This window comes from Haplochromis burtoni, unplaced genomic scaffold, assembly GCF_018398535.1.
Source record: "Haplochromis burtoni strain Fernald_Lab_line unplaced genomic scaffold, NCSU_Asbu1 Contig_814, whole genome shotgun sequence".
NCBI lineage: Eukaryota > Metazoa > Chordata > Actinopteri > Cichliformes > Cichlidae > Haplochromis > Haplochromis burtoni.
Window position 1 is genome coordinate 83,547 of NW_024583175.1, and position 15,993 is coordinate 99,539.

General features: G+C 38.7%; 2 protein-coding genes across 8 annotated transcripts in view; both read right to left on the reverse strand.

The window, feature by feature from the left end:
• Nucleotides 1-1,669: 1,669 nt before the first annotated feature.
• Nucleotides 1,670-6,722, reverse strand: LOC102305384 (troponin I, fast skeletal muscle). The gene is made up of 7 exons (XM_005950602.2): nt 6,642-6,722; nt 5,239-5,271; nt 4,638-4,674; nt 3,759-3,887; nt 3,449-3,538; nt 1,952-2,125; nt 1,670-1,860 (listed from the first exon to the last, which is right to left on the reverse strand). The coding sequence occupies exons 2-7, from the start codon at nt 5,244-5,246 to the stop codon at nt 1,783-1,785; spliced, it is 516 nt and encodes a 171-aa protein (XP_005950664.1). The 5' UTR covers nt 5,247-5,271; nt 6,642-6,722; the 3' UTR covers nt 1,670-1,782.
• Nucleotides 5,239-15,993, reverse strand: part of LOC102304268 (troponin I, fast skeletal muscle) — a 19,686-nt gene continuing 8,931 nt past the window's right edge. The window contains exons 6-13 of one of the 7 annotated variants that reach the window (XM_042215761.1): nt 15,142-15,318; nt 12,422-14,567; nt 10,967-11,037; nt 7,792-7,856; nt 7,657-7,697; nt 7,448-7,545; nt 6,642-6,899; nt 5,239-5,271 (exon numbers count right to left, since the gene is read on the reverse strand). In XM_042215761.1, coding sequence (XP_042071695.1) covers nt 14,487-14,567; nt 15,142-15,318 — 258 coding nt within the window. In that variant the 3' untranslated portion in view covers nt 5,239-5,271; nt 6,642-6,899; nt 7,448-7,545; ... (2 more) ...; nt 10,967-11,037; nt 12,422-14,486. Of the gene's footprint in view, nt 5,272-6,641; nt 6,900-7,447; nt 7,546-7,656; nt 7,698-7,791; nt 14,568-15,141; nt 15,319-15,993 lie in introns of all 7 variants that reach the window. The other 6 variants (XM_042215759.1, XM_005950599.2, XM_042215760.1 and 3 more) reach the window with 6 other exon arrangements.

The following is a 15,993-nucleotide window of genomic DNA, read 5'->3' on the forward strand; positions in this document are numbered from 1 at the left end:
TATATATATAGTAATGATTAAGAATAAACACTCTACATGAACAAGTATCTTTAAAAAGTGTAGAGATCTGTCACATGACCACATACAACTACATTCTGCTATATATATACAAAAGGGAAGCTGTATTGTAAATGCAGTATGTATATGCGGTATGTATGCAGTTCTATAGTGTAATGTTCAGATGTATAACAAAAATTATGAATTTTAATTTTTCAATTCCAGAACTCATTTCTTGTTCATTCTTGTTATGTTGTCATTTTGTCAGTTTTTGTAGACTGTAACTAAAAATGGTCACGCAGAGGTTTTATCTAATAAATGATAAGTGTAGAGCAAGTTTCCAACATAGCCAGACTGTCGTGGTTACACCACAGTTCTACACAGTGTGAGATAGTGGTGATAGTGTATTAGGCCCAACATTGTAATTTTGAGAAGAAAGGATCTGATTTAAGGGAAAATGTCTCTGTTAAAAGGAAAAAAACTTTACAAAAATAAAAGTTTTCTTATCAAATAACCAAACTTTGCAAAGATGCATCAGTCTTACTAGACCACAGACAGCACTGCCTGCCATTTATTATGGCAAGAAAGATGTACTTTCTTGCCAAAAAAATATAAAATCATTATATTGTCACAAGCCTTCTTCAGTTTAAAGTTTGGTTAACTGGAAGTATATCACATTTACCTACTGAAGGCTGTCTGGCTTAATGGGAATCTACCCAACATCAGGAGACAACTGTCAGGTCAGTTTATCTGATTCATTGAGAAACTGCTTCTCAATCCTGGAGTTGTCTTGCTTCTGGTAAATGTTAGCTTTCCTGCTAACACAGACATTTTTGCTTTTGTACATCAGAAACTGTAGCATTCTGTTTTTAACAATGCAACTGTGGTCTGATAAAATCAATTCAGTATTGCAAAGTGTGGGATTCTAGGTTACTCCTTTGAACATAGAAGGGCCCTAATCCACCCAGCGTAGATTCACTGCTTTATATACCAGCTTTATATACAGTCTATAAGGGGGAGGGGCCTGTATTTTCTAAATACTATGAAGTGTGAATTAAAAAGGAAAAGATTACATTCACTTTTCACAGCTCCCTGAACACACTATAACCCCTTTATATATAGTGATAAATGGCTTTTCCAATTGCAAGTCGACATCACTGCTACACTAATGATGCCGTAGGAAAAACATGGATATTGTGTCTTGTCCCTCACTGACATGCACAGCACTACAAAGAGCACCTTCAAACAGAACTCGTTAACAATCAGCTGCAAGTTTTTGTTTTCAATTTTTAAGCTTTTTTTATGTAAAACTTCACTTCAACATGTCGTCATTGCAGAAAAAAATGTACTTTGGTTTCTGTTCCAAATCAACATTTGCTTTAATCATGGACAAAAACATAGAAAGACGAGCTCAGCACTGTAAAGTTTGAAAACAGTGCGCTGTGCACTCAGTTTGCAGTGTTGTGCATCACTGAGTCAAAGACAAAACATCCAACGACAGCAGGGGTAGGAAATTAAATACATTTATTACAAAAAGTCTAGGAGCAGGAAGGTGCTAAAAGTGAACATCAGTACAGATGGAAACAGGAAGTTACACTAATGAAAAAAGTTTAAGCAGCTTTTACCCTTTGAAATTTATAAAGTTATACAAATGTACAATAACAAAGCAGGCTGAAACTTACAAATTTAATGAGAAAAGGGGTTTTTCAATTCAATGAGCAATGCCAGAAATTCCATAAAAAGTGCTAACATCCCAGAACAGCTACAAGAGCAGCGAGCAGTTCTTTAGGAGGCCTCGAACATCTTCTTCCTGTCAGCCTTGTCCTCAATGTTCTTACGCCAGTCGCCCACCGCCTCTGCAGGCTGCAGGAAAAACAGTGACAGTCAGAGACAGTCAAGACTTTCTAGCCTCCTAAATGAATCTTAAATTAAAATATTAAATGCAAACACTCACCTCCTCTTTCACCTCCTTCTTGACCTGCTTCAGGTTGGCCCTGAGGTCCAGGTTAACTGTGTGTTTGGAGCCCAGCAGAGCTTTCAGCATGGCATCGGCAGACATGCGCACTTTCTTCAGAGCGGGCTTCTTCACTCCAGCCAGGTCGACCACTTTGATTTTCAGGTCATCAATCTACGAGCGACCAAGCAGTTTAAAGGTGAAACCAAGTCGAAAGCAGAGCAGTGCGGACGCATTTAGAACCAGCGGCGAAACGCTGAAAACGCTTTACATTTGGCATGCACCCTACATCGGTGTTTTATCTGTAATGTGAGTTTATCACATTAGCAGTGCAGGAGGGGCTCTGCTTATGAAAACTAAACTGCTACTGCTGCTCAGACAATGATATTTCTAGAATGTCTGATTTATTTATTGATTTATTTTAATTTGCTGATTACACAAATATCTCCGGCTCTGTGAAGAATTTGCAACAACTTTTGAACCTGATCAACTTCATCAGGACTCAGAAATTAAAAAAGGCTTAACATAAATTAATTATCACTAAATGTGAAAAACAGACAATTCAAAGTATTATGTATAAAATAAATCACATTTATACTTAAATAAAATGTTAAGATAGAGTGAAATTAAATGCCTTGGTGTGACAATAAATGACAAAATTTGCTGGAAATTAAATATACAATATATTTTGTTGTTACTTTATTATCCATATTTAAATGTTAAAAATAAAACAGTCTAATCAATAATCATTATTAATGAGAAAAAAATGATCTCTCATGCATCTAAATTGTAGGAAATATCAAGAATAAAGAATAAAGCAGACATCATGCACAAAGAGAAAGGATTTGTGCTCATCCAGATAACTTCAGGATTTAACCTTGGTGCTCAGTATTACTTTCACTTCTTCCTGGGGAACATCACCATGGTAACTTACACTGCAGATCTAACCTGCTCTGTAGGAGGTAATGTTCTAGATTTGAGACTAATAGGTATGAAATAACCACAGATCAGTCAATTCTAAGGAAAATAACATGATTTCTGAAAGACCCTTGAAATATGGAAAGAAATGTGGATTCTCATGTGCAACAATTTATGATACTAATATGGGACATCTATTTATATTTGTTGAAATTATATCAAATTTGTATTTAGATCAAGCACAGAGTTCAATTTGTTCTTTAGATGTCGTCTCTATTGACGCCCAGAACATTAAACAGTTGCAGCTGAACAGATAAAAACTAAAATTGTCTTGACTCAGCTTCAAATAGGCTTTTAATACAGTAGCCCTACTCCAATCTTACCAACCTGATTATTACAGTGAACCTTTGTACTTGATGCTTTAACTCTTGTGCAAATCTTGTGCAAGAAAGAAGGTGAAAGAACAACCTGCCTTCCTGTTTTGTTTACAACTATATCACACTGAGTGATTTCAAGGTTAACACGTTCTGTGGATGTGAAAAGCTGCCAGTCTGTTCTGCAGAACAGGTGGAAGTGTACCTCTTTATCAGCCTTGCCCACTTTGATCTCCAGGTCGTACCTCTCTTCATCAAGTTTGTCGATGAGGGCGTGCAACTTTTTGCAGGTTTCCTGAGCGAACAGACACATCCAATGTTTGGTTACTTAGGACTCATCTTTAGTGAGGATATTATAGTTACAAATATCCTCACTAAATGAATATTATAAATAAGAGCTGACAAGAATTCGGAAATCCTCAAATAAAAGAACCATTGTCTGCATGAAATAATGATAAAGGGAATACTCAGAATGATTTCCATTCAGCAGCTTTCAGTTGAGCTTTGACTCTCACCATGAGAGTTGCCTGGTCTCCACTCAGCGCAGGAGGGGGGCAATTCTCTGCCATGTAGGTCTGCTTAGAGGCTGCAATTTCCTGTTTCTCCTTTTCAATCCAGTTCACCGCGATCTGCAGCATCAAACTCTGCAGGACAAAAAAAAGTCAAGAAGTCAGTAGTAATGAACCGTTGAGCGCGAAAGTGAAACCTGAATACTTTAAAATGTTCAGCAGAAACACCTTTGGCTGTATAGAGGTCTATGGGAAACTAGTTTTTGAGTCAGTTGACCTGTGACCTCAGAAAACACTTTGCTGTTGAGTTTATGGCTTAACTGTTACTTTTAACACTTGGAATATAGCACGGAGTTCATTTTGTCATTTTGTCAATTTTGTCAATCGTCATTAGTATGTAGAAAGATAATAAAGTAGGGTTGGGTTCCTGATATATTGGCCTATATTTGCCAGTATGTGAGTATAATGACAGATAAATGAAAATTAAAAAATAAAATAACAAAGAGACAGGACACAAAAAACTATGCAAACAATGTTGCATAGTCTGTCCACCAGAGGGCGCTGTGTAATTAAATGTTGACAACAGGTGCTTGGAAGACCAGAAACCCCACCAGCTGATCTGAGCTGAGTTGGGGAGCGCACAAAGGACTGATCTACAGTTTGCTGTGACAATAAAGAAAGATTACTTTTCAGCTGCATTGTCATATTATCTTACTAGCTCATAAATAACTACACATAAGCATTAGGTAACCTCATTTGCTTAATGTGGTTGACGTTACAGTATCACCATCCATCTTTTATTTACAGTCGATACAGAGAACATGCCAACTTTCTTTTTAAAGTAATAAAACCGTTCAAAGCTCAGAAAGACTGCCGACGACATACCTTCAGATGATGCCTGCGGCTTGAAGTCATCTTTTTTCTGTGAGGAGTGAACACAACAGTCTCTGTCACAACTGTAACAGCAGTAATTCAAACAACTGTACAAACACAGCTAGAAAGAAAATGACATGAAGTTTTTAAAGTTTTCCCTCCTAATTTTCTTCTTTGCACTTTCATTTCTGATCATTTTCTTTCTTTAGTCTGTTTGACCTTTACTCATACTTTTTCCCTGTTTTAGTAATTCCTCTAATTTTCTCCTTTATTTATTTCCTTCTTTCTGCTCTTTCCTGTATTTTCCTTTTCATTCTCTCCTCATTTTGTTCTCTTTTCTGCTTTTGTTATTTCTTCTTTTTAAATTCCTCCCTTTTTTCTAAATCCTCTTCTTTTTTCTGTTTTTCCTTTTTTTTTGTCAATTTTTGCCTTCCTTTCCATTTTTTCCATCCTCCTTTTTCTTCTTTTGCCCTCTCCTTCCTTCTTTTCCTCTATTAATGTTTACTTCCTAAGTAAGATCCATAGTAATCTTATGTTCATTTGATCCAGTGAAGTCCAGTAAAATACTTGCTCCACTAAAATCACTGATATATGATGAAGAGACAGCACTTACTCAGACATGTTTACGGTTTCTGTTCTTCACAATCTGTTTGGAGAAAGAAACAGAAGAAAAACTCATCAGGATGGAAACATATGAGACACCTTATTTGTATGAAATGTGATCTATTCAGCCAGTTGATGAGCAGCTGAGTGATGACAGAGCTAACTTTGGGGTTGGGGTCAAATGTGGCCACTGACGCCTGCGATAAGCTCCTTTACAGGGGTTCATAACTAAATATCCTTGGGGAGTTAACACTTCAATTCCTTTCCCAGAGAAGAATCTTTCCAACAGAATGTGCTGCGGCAGCAGCTTCGCAGCCAACACCAGCGGGTAAACACACCCCAAAAACAAGGCAGCCGGTCCCAGAGTCAAGTTTCAGAAGATATATTTAATGAGAATAACGCACAGGTTTAGTTTTCCAGCTGAAATATGACACAAAGAAGCTAATTTAAGGCAAGAAGGTTTATAGTTTTAGGCTATAAAACTTCTAAAACTGTAAAACAAAAAGAAGAACTTTTATATTTGTGCAGTCCACAAATCAAACCGCAAAACACTCAGAATCAGCTCCATGCTTTACCAATCAATATACTTAAAAAAAAAAAGTAACAAATAATTACATTTTGTGATGCTTATAGCAGAGTGACTTCACAGCTGGAGAAATGTTTAACAGTGGAGCACAAATTCCCTAAACAGTCAAAAAGGAAACTAATATCCATCATAACACCTCATTTTTTTCCATGTTTTTTCCTTCCGTCCTTCAGGACATGTAAAGATCCTGATCTTTAAAACTCAGTCAAACAACAAAATACAATAAAATGTACTTTGATTTTACTTTTAATGCTTCATAAATAGTTTTTACAGAGAAACATACAGAAAAAGAACAGATATTCCCAAACATAAATCTGTAAGACGCATCGCAGTAACAACTGTTCTGATTATTTTAGGAAAGAAAAGTAAACTCGTTCCATAAAATGCTTTCCAGTAATTTCAGCAACAGAAAACTCTTAAACTAATCTTGAAATCAGTAGAAATGTCCCAGCTTTGTTTTTGCTTTCTAAAAGAAATTAAACATCTAAAAAAATAAACCTAAAAATAAAATAAACCATCTAAATTTTATCAAAACTTTCCAAAACTGCCAAATGTTCCCAAAATGTAGAAATCTTCATAGAAAGTCAAAATCAAATGAGAGCATCGTTCAGTCTCTGCAGCGCTGCTCAAACACACAACACTCAGATCGCCCTGGTTCATGTTTCCCTTCAGTTATTAACAAACCCCAGAGGTCAGGACTTTCATCACCTTAGCGCTTTCCCCCAAAAGATTCCACATAGCAGTGGTTTCATATCCGTTTACCAGCTCTGTACAGACATGCAGAGAGAGGAGGAGGAGGAGGAGGAAGATAGGGAAACTGGTCTCACCTACGACGAGACGGAAAGTCCAGGAGGAGGGCAGCAGTGGCCAGTGGCAGTGAGAAGAAATCATCCCAGGGGTGTATATATATGAGGTATCAGATATGGATATGGTGCTCCTGTTTATGGAAATGCAGAATCCTCAGACCAATCGGCCAGCAAGATCCTGAAATATCATCAACCCCTTCCAACTTCACCCCATAAATCAGCGTTTATTGAGGAGGAGCCTGATTTCATTTTAGGACTTTGCTGGGTGCCACCGGGATGCTATAAAAGGGAGGAAGAGAAGGATGATGATGATTCACATTTGATATGAAACTATCAGAGTGCAAATATTTCACTGGGTGATCATGGGACTGCTGGAAATAGAGGGACAGTAAAAACATTTTTGGCTTGTTATTGAACTCAAGATGCTCAAATCCAAAAAGTTGGTAAGAAGTTGTGACAAAACAAACTTTTCAGGCTGGTTTTCACTTTTGAGTCATTGATTAAAGGATGATTTTTCTCTTTTTTACATCACTACAAGCAGTCAACACCCCTTGGTTTCATTGTGTTCCTTTAAAGATTTACAGGTCCAACATGATTGCTTAAATGTGTCAAACCTCTCAGGATTCAAGGAGAAAGGTCTGAAAATGCATTGAATTCATTCTTGTGAGTAATTTACATCAAAATGTAACTGTATCTATATCTATGTGATAGTCAGGAAGTCACTTTGTCTTCTGGAGTCCTAAAGTGTCAGACCTGGGTGTGCCAACATTGGAAACATGAGCATTTTATCACTAATTAGAAGGAACATTTCTCACAAAGCACACAACCTTTGAAGCTGGCATGAACTTAAATCCCAGCATCTCCATGTTGTCACCTTCATCTCCACAGCTGCCTGACTCGTCTGAACGCAGGACGGGGCTAAAGCCTGGTTTTCCCGGTAATGACAAAAAATAAACAATTCAATTTAATCCTCAATGGACCAAAATAAAGATGCAAACATTGCTAATGTGGGATGATATCTCTTGTTTGAGCTTACCTTCATGTAACTTCCGAAGATGGATCACATGAAACCACTTCCTAAAAGCCAGAAGGGATGTGTTTTAGTCTAAAAACTAAGTTTCTAATGGATAATTTAACTTTTAAGTTGTGAAAAGCTGATCTGGGATTGTACCGGCGATCAAACTGAACGCTGTGATGAATGAAGAGCGCTGGACCAAGCGGAGGTGGCTTCCACAGCTTCAAATAATCAAACAAACAGGAAAACTTTGATATAACTTTTAAACATTGCTCCAAACAAAGTGCTTCACAAGCTCACATTTCTGCAGACTATAAATACCACATTAATGACTTGCTGGCCTGCTTACTGTTTCATATTGGACCTCTTATCTGAGCTATGGCTCTGCCTTCAGAAAGGCTTCCAGATCTTTCTCTGGCTGCAGAAGGGCCATGTGGATCAAGTTACGTGTCTTAGATTGAGATGGAGGTTGTTTTTTTCTTGGATGACATAAAATCGCATCAAAGCATTTTTCCTTCGCTATTTTTGACCATTTATAAACGATGGACACAGCTGCCAGGAGGGGAAGCTTCAAGCTGAGCATTTTCACCATCACTGGAGACATTATAAAAGATGCTGGTGGGACATAGCAAACACATCATTCTTCAGTCTCAGTGCTTTGGTGCATTCTTAGAAGCTCTCTTTTTTGACCTAGAAACTTTAAGGGCACACAGCGCTCCATGCTGAGATTTGCCCATTTTTACTTGCTTCCACAGCCAGCATGCACCTCTCTTGTTTAGCCTGGTTAAATCTCAGTACTTAATCACTACTTTGTTTTGGTTTAGGAGCAGTTGGAATCATGCAGTGGTAAATGAAACTTGTACTTTACGTCAGATGTACAGACACATATGTAAAGAAAAAAACAATACAGCATTCTCTGATTGTAGTTTTAGAGTTTTAATAAATATTGTAAATTAACAATATATTTAGTAACTAATGCTCAAAAATGTAGTGGAGCTGTGAGACTGACCAAATTCTACAAAGAGCCTTTTAGGAAATCAAATAAAAGCATAAAAAAACCCTGAATTGCTTTGTTTGTTAAATTTTCACTGGCGATCACCTCAGGCCCACGAACGAATGTAAAAGAGTCTGCAGAGCCAAAAGCGTTCAGCAGATCAGACTATAGTCTTATAAGCTGACGGCTGAGGAGGAAGGTGCTGACGGGTCTGAGTGATGCACAGATGATGAAGAGTCATGCTGGGAATGCAGCATTAAGGGGCAACATTTGGGCTCAGGTTTACGGTCCCGTCACAGAGACCAGTAGGTGTTTTCTATGAAAACGCACGACCTACAACTCGAGCTTCAGGAACGCTCCATACCTCCGGTGTGACTTTAGAAACTCAAGTGAAGCGTGCTGCCTTTCCTCACTATGTGAAAGTATTAATAACTATATGTTTATGTTTACACGCAGTTTGATACATGCTCCTGATGCTTGTAGTAGTTTGCTCGGAGTCATCCACCATCTGTGTTCATGTGGCCTCCTGCAGGGATGGTTTGCAGTTAGATTTACTGCCTGTCATTAAGGCTTTCCCAGTGTTAAAATACCATGCATCTATCTAAAGGCATCTCGCAACCAGAGAAAACTGCTGACAGCGATAACATTTGGAAAGTGTGAACAGTTTATTGCTCTTTGTTTGTTTCTACTTCAATTTTACAAGTTAGATTTACTAAATCACTGATTGGTCAAAACAGATGTAACAATTTTTCATGAGATATATACAAAAAAAACTTTTTTATTAATACAGCATATAACTGCAGTGTGTTAGCTGCACACTAAAAAGCCTTGTCCCAATGGGAAGAAAAACCAAACCAAAAAATAAAAAATAAATCACTACGTTGGTGATAAAAATGCTTTTTTAAATCAGTTTCTTTCTTTAGAATAACTTTAGACTTTCAGGCTCAGGCAGGTGATGCTTGGTTTATACTTCTTGTAGCAGTGATGAGAGAGATGGACTGGAGCGATTAATGATGCCAGCATTCTGCTCACACCCCTATAAGGAGACAAGCCCAATGCTTAGGCTGGACCGGAAAACTCACTCAGCAGGTGTGTTTGGTCTGGTGTCATTTTCCTTCAACTCACTCACCTCCAGCCTGACCTCCTTTTAAACCTCCTTTCTGTCCCTTCAGATTGGACATGTCGGTCCGTGCTGGCTGCCGACAGGATAAAGGACTGGACACAAAGTACAGTACAAGTGCTGCCAAAAACTCGCCAACACTGGGAGGTAAAAACAACTCCACCTCACTGATAAAACCACACAATCCTAAAGGTAAATGAGCTTTCTGGGTATACGGTCATGGGCATGTGGTCATCCAACAGTGTGCAAGATGCTCTGGTTACAACGCACCGAGGTGCATTTCTCACTTTTGACTGTAATTTAAAATTGCCACCTGATAAGTGCAAAGTAACACTTTAGCACCACAGCTTGTCACAGTAATTTTTGGAGGAGCTGAAGTATGTGACATTGAGAGCAGCTGATTTCACTAATTAACACGTTTGATTCAGAGAGGAAGAGCTAATCGGTGCGATCGGCTGCTGCTGCGTTGGACTGGAACTCAAACCTGCAGGTTGGACTGCATTACGCTCCACAGATGTACCACGAGCAATGCAGATGCGTGATTAGTGCATGCAGTGTTTCAACTCAGTATTTATTCGCCATCTAGTGGACATAGTTTATAATCTTCCCAATGCACACAGAGTGGGCCAGTCCAAAACAAGGATGACATATAGTATTTCACATTAACGACAATATCGACGCTCATTCTAAACCTGTGGAGAAACTGGCACAGGTAAAAAATAAAGGAGGGCCTTTGTTTTACTTGATTCTTATTCTCATACTTAAAAAGACACATGAAATGCCAATAAGTGCTTAAATTATATGGAAATTTGCAGAAACAGATGAATGTTGTCTTTTGCAACACTAGTGCCTCAAGAGAGGCATTTTAAAGATGGACAAAGCTTACATTCCTGCATTTTAATCATGGATGGAACCACGGCAGGTTTCAGTCATCTTTGGGGTAGAGTCGGACTTCATGTTGGCTACATCCATCTTTTACATACAGAGTGATCACAGACTGCAGCCTCCCATAAGTTAGCATTGGACACTACTGAACCTTGGTTTTTAATGACACTACAATTAATAGCTGTTATTCCCCTCTTGTTACAATATATACATGCATACAATCCATATCATCTCCATTGGATTCTACCAACGCTGAACATGGATGACAATCTTTCATCAAGACAGTATCTGTTATGTTAAAACAAGCCCTCAGATTCTCATCCATCTCTTACCTCTAAGTCCTGAAGAAAGACACTTATTCATGTTCAGGCCTCTGAGTATGACAGAGATTATGGTTCCCTTCCTGAAGGTGAGAAGAAGGATGTACTGTGAGCAGCACTTTTCTATGGGTTACTGCAGGTCAGCATGGAGGAGACTGTAAATGCTCCTCTCCTTGTCTGTTCTCTCATTTCTAATTCTGGCTGGTGTGAATCTAAGTGGAGAGGCAGCTGTTATCTGAGGATATGATGCAGCCGTCAGCAGAGGTCAAATATAACCTGCGGTAACACTGAGCAGTGTGATGCCAAATGCACAAGACATTGTTGACGTGTCAAGTGGAGGAGAAAAGTGGATTAATAAAATCCAATCTCCAAGTGTACCCGTGAAACAAAACGACAGGAGAAACCTACACAGTGGTGTGAAAGAGAAATTTTCCACAGGATTCTTTTTAGTCCTGTGAAAAACTAAATCCACCCTTACTCCTTCATTAGGAAATAAGAGAGTACTTATCAGCCAGGTGCTGTTAGTTAAATGCACTTGATTAACTGATCATCACCAACTATCTGCACCTCTGCAAAAGCAGAAGTTTGGCAGTTTGCAGGTGTGGAGCTTTCAGGTGTGTGTTAACACAATAACACAATCATGTCAGGAGTGGACATGCCAGCAAATTCACCCCAAGGTCAGAAACTGTGGAAAAAAAAACCCTAGAGGTCCAGCTCAGTCTCTGCAGGCCTCAGTTAACATGTTAAATGTCAAAGTTTATGGCTTGTTTGGAAAGGTTGCTGGGAGGAAGCCTCTTCTCTCGAAAAAGACTCAAGACTTCTGGAGCAAAACAGGACCAAAGTGGAGATGCTTGGTCATAAAGCACAGCAGCACATTTGGAGAAAACCAAACACAGCATATCAACTATTCACACAGAGGGGAGTTTATGTTTGTCTACCTTTTTACCCTGTAAAGACCAGTGGGCCAAACTTTCCCCACAATAATGTGAAAGACTGAGAATATGGCTAAAATAACAAGGAGTCCAATGCATTATTAGTTATGTCTAAATAAAAGCTTTCTGGAGGGAGTGAATCAAGCATTTTTCATTGAACTAGTGACTCTGAAGCTTTCTTTCTTTCTGTCTTTTTCCTAATTGCTCCATCGAAGGAGTAAAATTATTGCAGTTTTCATACACGGGGTCTCCTGCTCTGTGCTCATACTGTAAGTATCACAGTGTTTTGCTTCCTGCTGCCAGGAGTGACAGACATGAGAGGATGGATTTAAGCTGTGAAATCTGGTAACGATTTAACAAAATGCCACACGTGTCTGTACAGGACTGGGACCACCTGCACCTCCAGGCTTCAGCTGAAAGTTGAAACCAGTACTCCCAGTGGCATCTGCATGAATAACCTTTTATTTGTTTATTTTACTACCATCAAACTACATGAAGACTTTTAAATTTATGGATATTTTTGACTTCAGCGTACCTTTGCGGAAAAGCATGCTGTGTCACATCTAAGTGATCGAATCTGCAAAGAAAGGAAAGAAAATCAAGTGATTTGGGGGGAAAAAAGCTTAAAATCTAAAAATAGTAAAATGTGATTTAAACGCTCACCTTTTCTGCTCTGTGGAAAATAAGCCAGACTTCTTCATTTATGACAAAAACATTTAGGATTCAGGTTTTGGAAGTCAGCTAATTAAATATATGCAGTTATTACTCACCTTCTAAATATTACTACTATTTCAGCCTTTTCCACAAGCAAGCCAACGGCTTTAAGCATCATAATTCAGTTCCATAAATTCAAATTAGGCAACTTTTTATAAAACATCACATTACTATAATTTTTAAAGTGTACAGGTAAAAAATAGCTCAGTTAGTATCTTAGTACAATAAAATAGTTAAATGAAATTAACCTCCAGTGTTTTACAAACTCAGGAAAACTGAGAACAAGATGAGCAGGAAGCTTTTCTAGTTAATGTGACAGCAAAATGACGGTAAAAGTACATCACATTTTGTTTTAGAAACATGAAGTGATTTAGTACTCTTACAGTTCTCCAACGTAGGAAGCACAATTATTCCTCTACACTGGCCTTGTGCCTTATTTGATCCATTATAGGCTGCCAGGCAAATGCAAGCCTTCTCAAATTAGTTATTTCCCACAGGCTCTATAAGAACTATGGATAAAGACATCGTAATGTTACAAACCGGCTCCCAAAGTCCAGTTTTTGATGGCTCGCCCTCCTATCTTTTTAAAACCAGACGTCACAACTGAGGGATGCGACTAAGAAACCATTTTTATACTGCCGTCCACTGGCGGGGTCCATAACTTTCATAAGGAGCATAATGTTACTTGAAACATGACTAGGACAGAAGCAACTGAGCCCACAGTCTCATTAGCAAAGGTCTGGAGGGGGTTCGCAACCTGTTTAAGGCACTTCACATGGAAGCTACATGTGGGGGGGGGTCTTCAAATATTTGCACTTGCAGACAACAATCAACTGTTACATTCACAAAGCAACTAGGCAAAATAATAAATGGATGAAATTAATTAATAAATGAAAGTGTATTACAGGAAACATGTTGGCAGACAGAATAAGAGATGTAACTTGTGGGTCTGACAAGTTTCCAGACTAGTTTTAGGTTATAATGAATGAAACTTTAGGTCCATTTTATAAATTATCTCATTATAAGAGACAGAAAAGATAATTGTCCAGAATATGCTCATTGGCCACGTCAGTGTCAGTTATCAGACTGACAACCAGCTTCCCAACAAGACTTTACAAACCACTAAGTGATGTAATGGTGTCTGTCCATCTTTTGATATTTACAGTTTATGGTAACAGGTCATGTCAGAGATCTAATGGTTCTTGGACAGCTAGGTGGCACGAAACACTTGACTAGACGTTCTACAATCTACATCAAACAAGGGAGAAGTGAAGGATTGACCAAATGAAGGTGTGTAAAGAGCATGTTGTAGTGTTTCATTTATTCATGCTGGGCCAGTTAGAATATGGGTCATGATTTATTTGCAAAATATGCGTCCATTGCATTTGGATTTTAACCTCAGACACTAACTAGAGTTTCAGGAAACGTACATCGTAGGCACATTAGTAAAAGCAAAAGGAGAAAAAAGTAGAATTGATTTATCTGACACATACTAACTGTAACACAGTACAAATATATCACAGTACAGTTTCAATACAGGCTAAAGCATGAAGGAAGCTTAGTGACGAGTATAATTCAAAGTGAGATATCCAAAAACTACAACCATGCTTCACTGGCATCAGTGCATATCACAGATTCCCTACATTTCACTGCACCTTAACACAAGCCTTGAATTAAAGTAAAGGCCATTTATCACATACTGTACCAAAACAGAAGCTTAGTAAGCACCATAATCTTCCACCAAACATATGCCTTTAGATGATGTTTACTAAGATCAGGATCTACAGATCAAGTAAAATGAATTAGAAATGCATCACTTTGGATTAAAACCCTTCAGTTAACAAAGACAGTAAACCCAATTTCTGTCCTGAAAGTCACCCTCGCATTTAGCTATCAAACATCTTCTTCCTATCAGACTTGTCTTCAATGTTCTTACGCCAGTCTCCCACATCACGCAGCTGCTTGTCCTGCAAACACAGACGATGCTCTGTTAGTGCAGACTGAAATCAGATGCAAAAAGGCTGCTAATCAAGAAAACAACTATTTGTTTTGATGGTTTTTCTGCCCCCTAGTGGCCAGAAAATGTATTGTTACAGTTTCTGAGGATTAAGTCCTCCTCGATGTTGAGAAGAAACTCTACCTCCTAAACCAGGGGTCTCAAATCTACAGCTCCAGAGCCACATGTGGAGCTACTGTAGATGCCTCCCTGTGGACACCTTAGTATTGTAGGTCTTAGTATTGTTAATTAAGACCTGCTGTGCTGTAGAGCCCAGTGAGGAACTCTGTGATCCTGTTTCGCTGAGTGTAATTCTAATTTCACTGTGTTGGCACTCAATCCTTTAGCCTAAATATGGGCTAATAGTAACAACAGCATGAAGATAGCAAAAATACTAATGCTCTAGCTTCAACCAGTGGGTAAAGTAGGCACACTCCTCTTTTTTCTGTCTGTGGAGTTACTTCTCATCGCTGATAAGGACTTAGACCTCACAGGTATCTGTGATTTTATTGAGTGAGGAACAAATGAACCAGGTAGCTGCTCACCTCCTCTTTCACCTCCTTCTTGACCTGCTTCAGATTGGCCCTCAGGTCCATGTTGACAGTGTGTTTGGAGCCCAACAGAGCTTTGAGCATGGCGTCAGCAGACATGCGCACTTTCTTCAGCCGGGGTCTCTTGAACTTTCCTCTCAAATCCACAATCTTGATATTGAGGTCCCTGACCTGAAGGAGGATTCTGAGGATTACTGACCTGACAGATTAAATAATCAATCATGAAGCAAACAGCAGTGACATGCAGGGTGTTTGGTGCTGAATTCATCACCAAGTACCGCTAGCTTTAAAACAGTGTTGTTGGGTAATTAAAATGCTGAGAGAAAAGCTACAGGAAGGAATAAGGATGTGAAATATTTCCAGTTAATGTTGCTATACGATTCATGGCAACTGCAGACCTCACAAGAAGGTTTGTTGTGTCTTCCATCAAAGTCTCAAGAGTGTGGAGGAGAAGTCAGAAAATGGTCAGTTACTCAATGAAAGCCTGACAAGCATCAGCCTAGCAGCAAGATCAGTATCTGCTCCTTTGAGGAGTAACGGGCAGAGGACACAGGGAGGAGCCCTAAAAGGTGACGACTGCATGTGCATGTTTCTGGCCTGTGTACACAGAGCAGTGCCACCCAGATGGACTGCAGAGCCAGCATGCATGTACAAGCAAATGTGACTGCATAATATTATATTTGAAGTAAGCAGTTTTGTAATGTACTTTTTCCTTAGTGTCAGACCAAAATCCAAAAGATGGGGAAGCTTCTAACATGAAAATAACCAAACAGCAACTGAAAATGACTGAAAAGGTTAAAAAAAAAACTTCAGGTATGTGATACTTGTTCATTTTTTTTTTTTTTT

Excerpts from the sequence above, each read along its gene's own strand:
- LOC102305384 (XM_005950602.2), bottom strand. Across the intron at positions 3,888-4,637 it reads GCCGCAGGCATCATCTGAAG|AGTTTGATGCTGCAGATCGC; the intron begins GTATGTCGTCGG and ends TTTGTCCTGCAG. Across the intron at positions 1,861-1,951 it reads AGAAGGAGGTGAAAGAGGAG|CCTGCAGAGGCGGTGGGCGA; the intron begins GTGAGTGTTTGC and ends TTTTTCCTGCAG.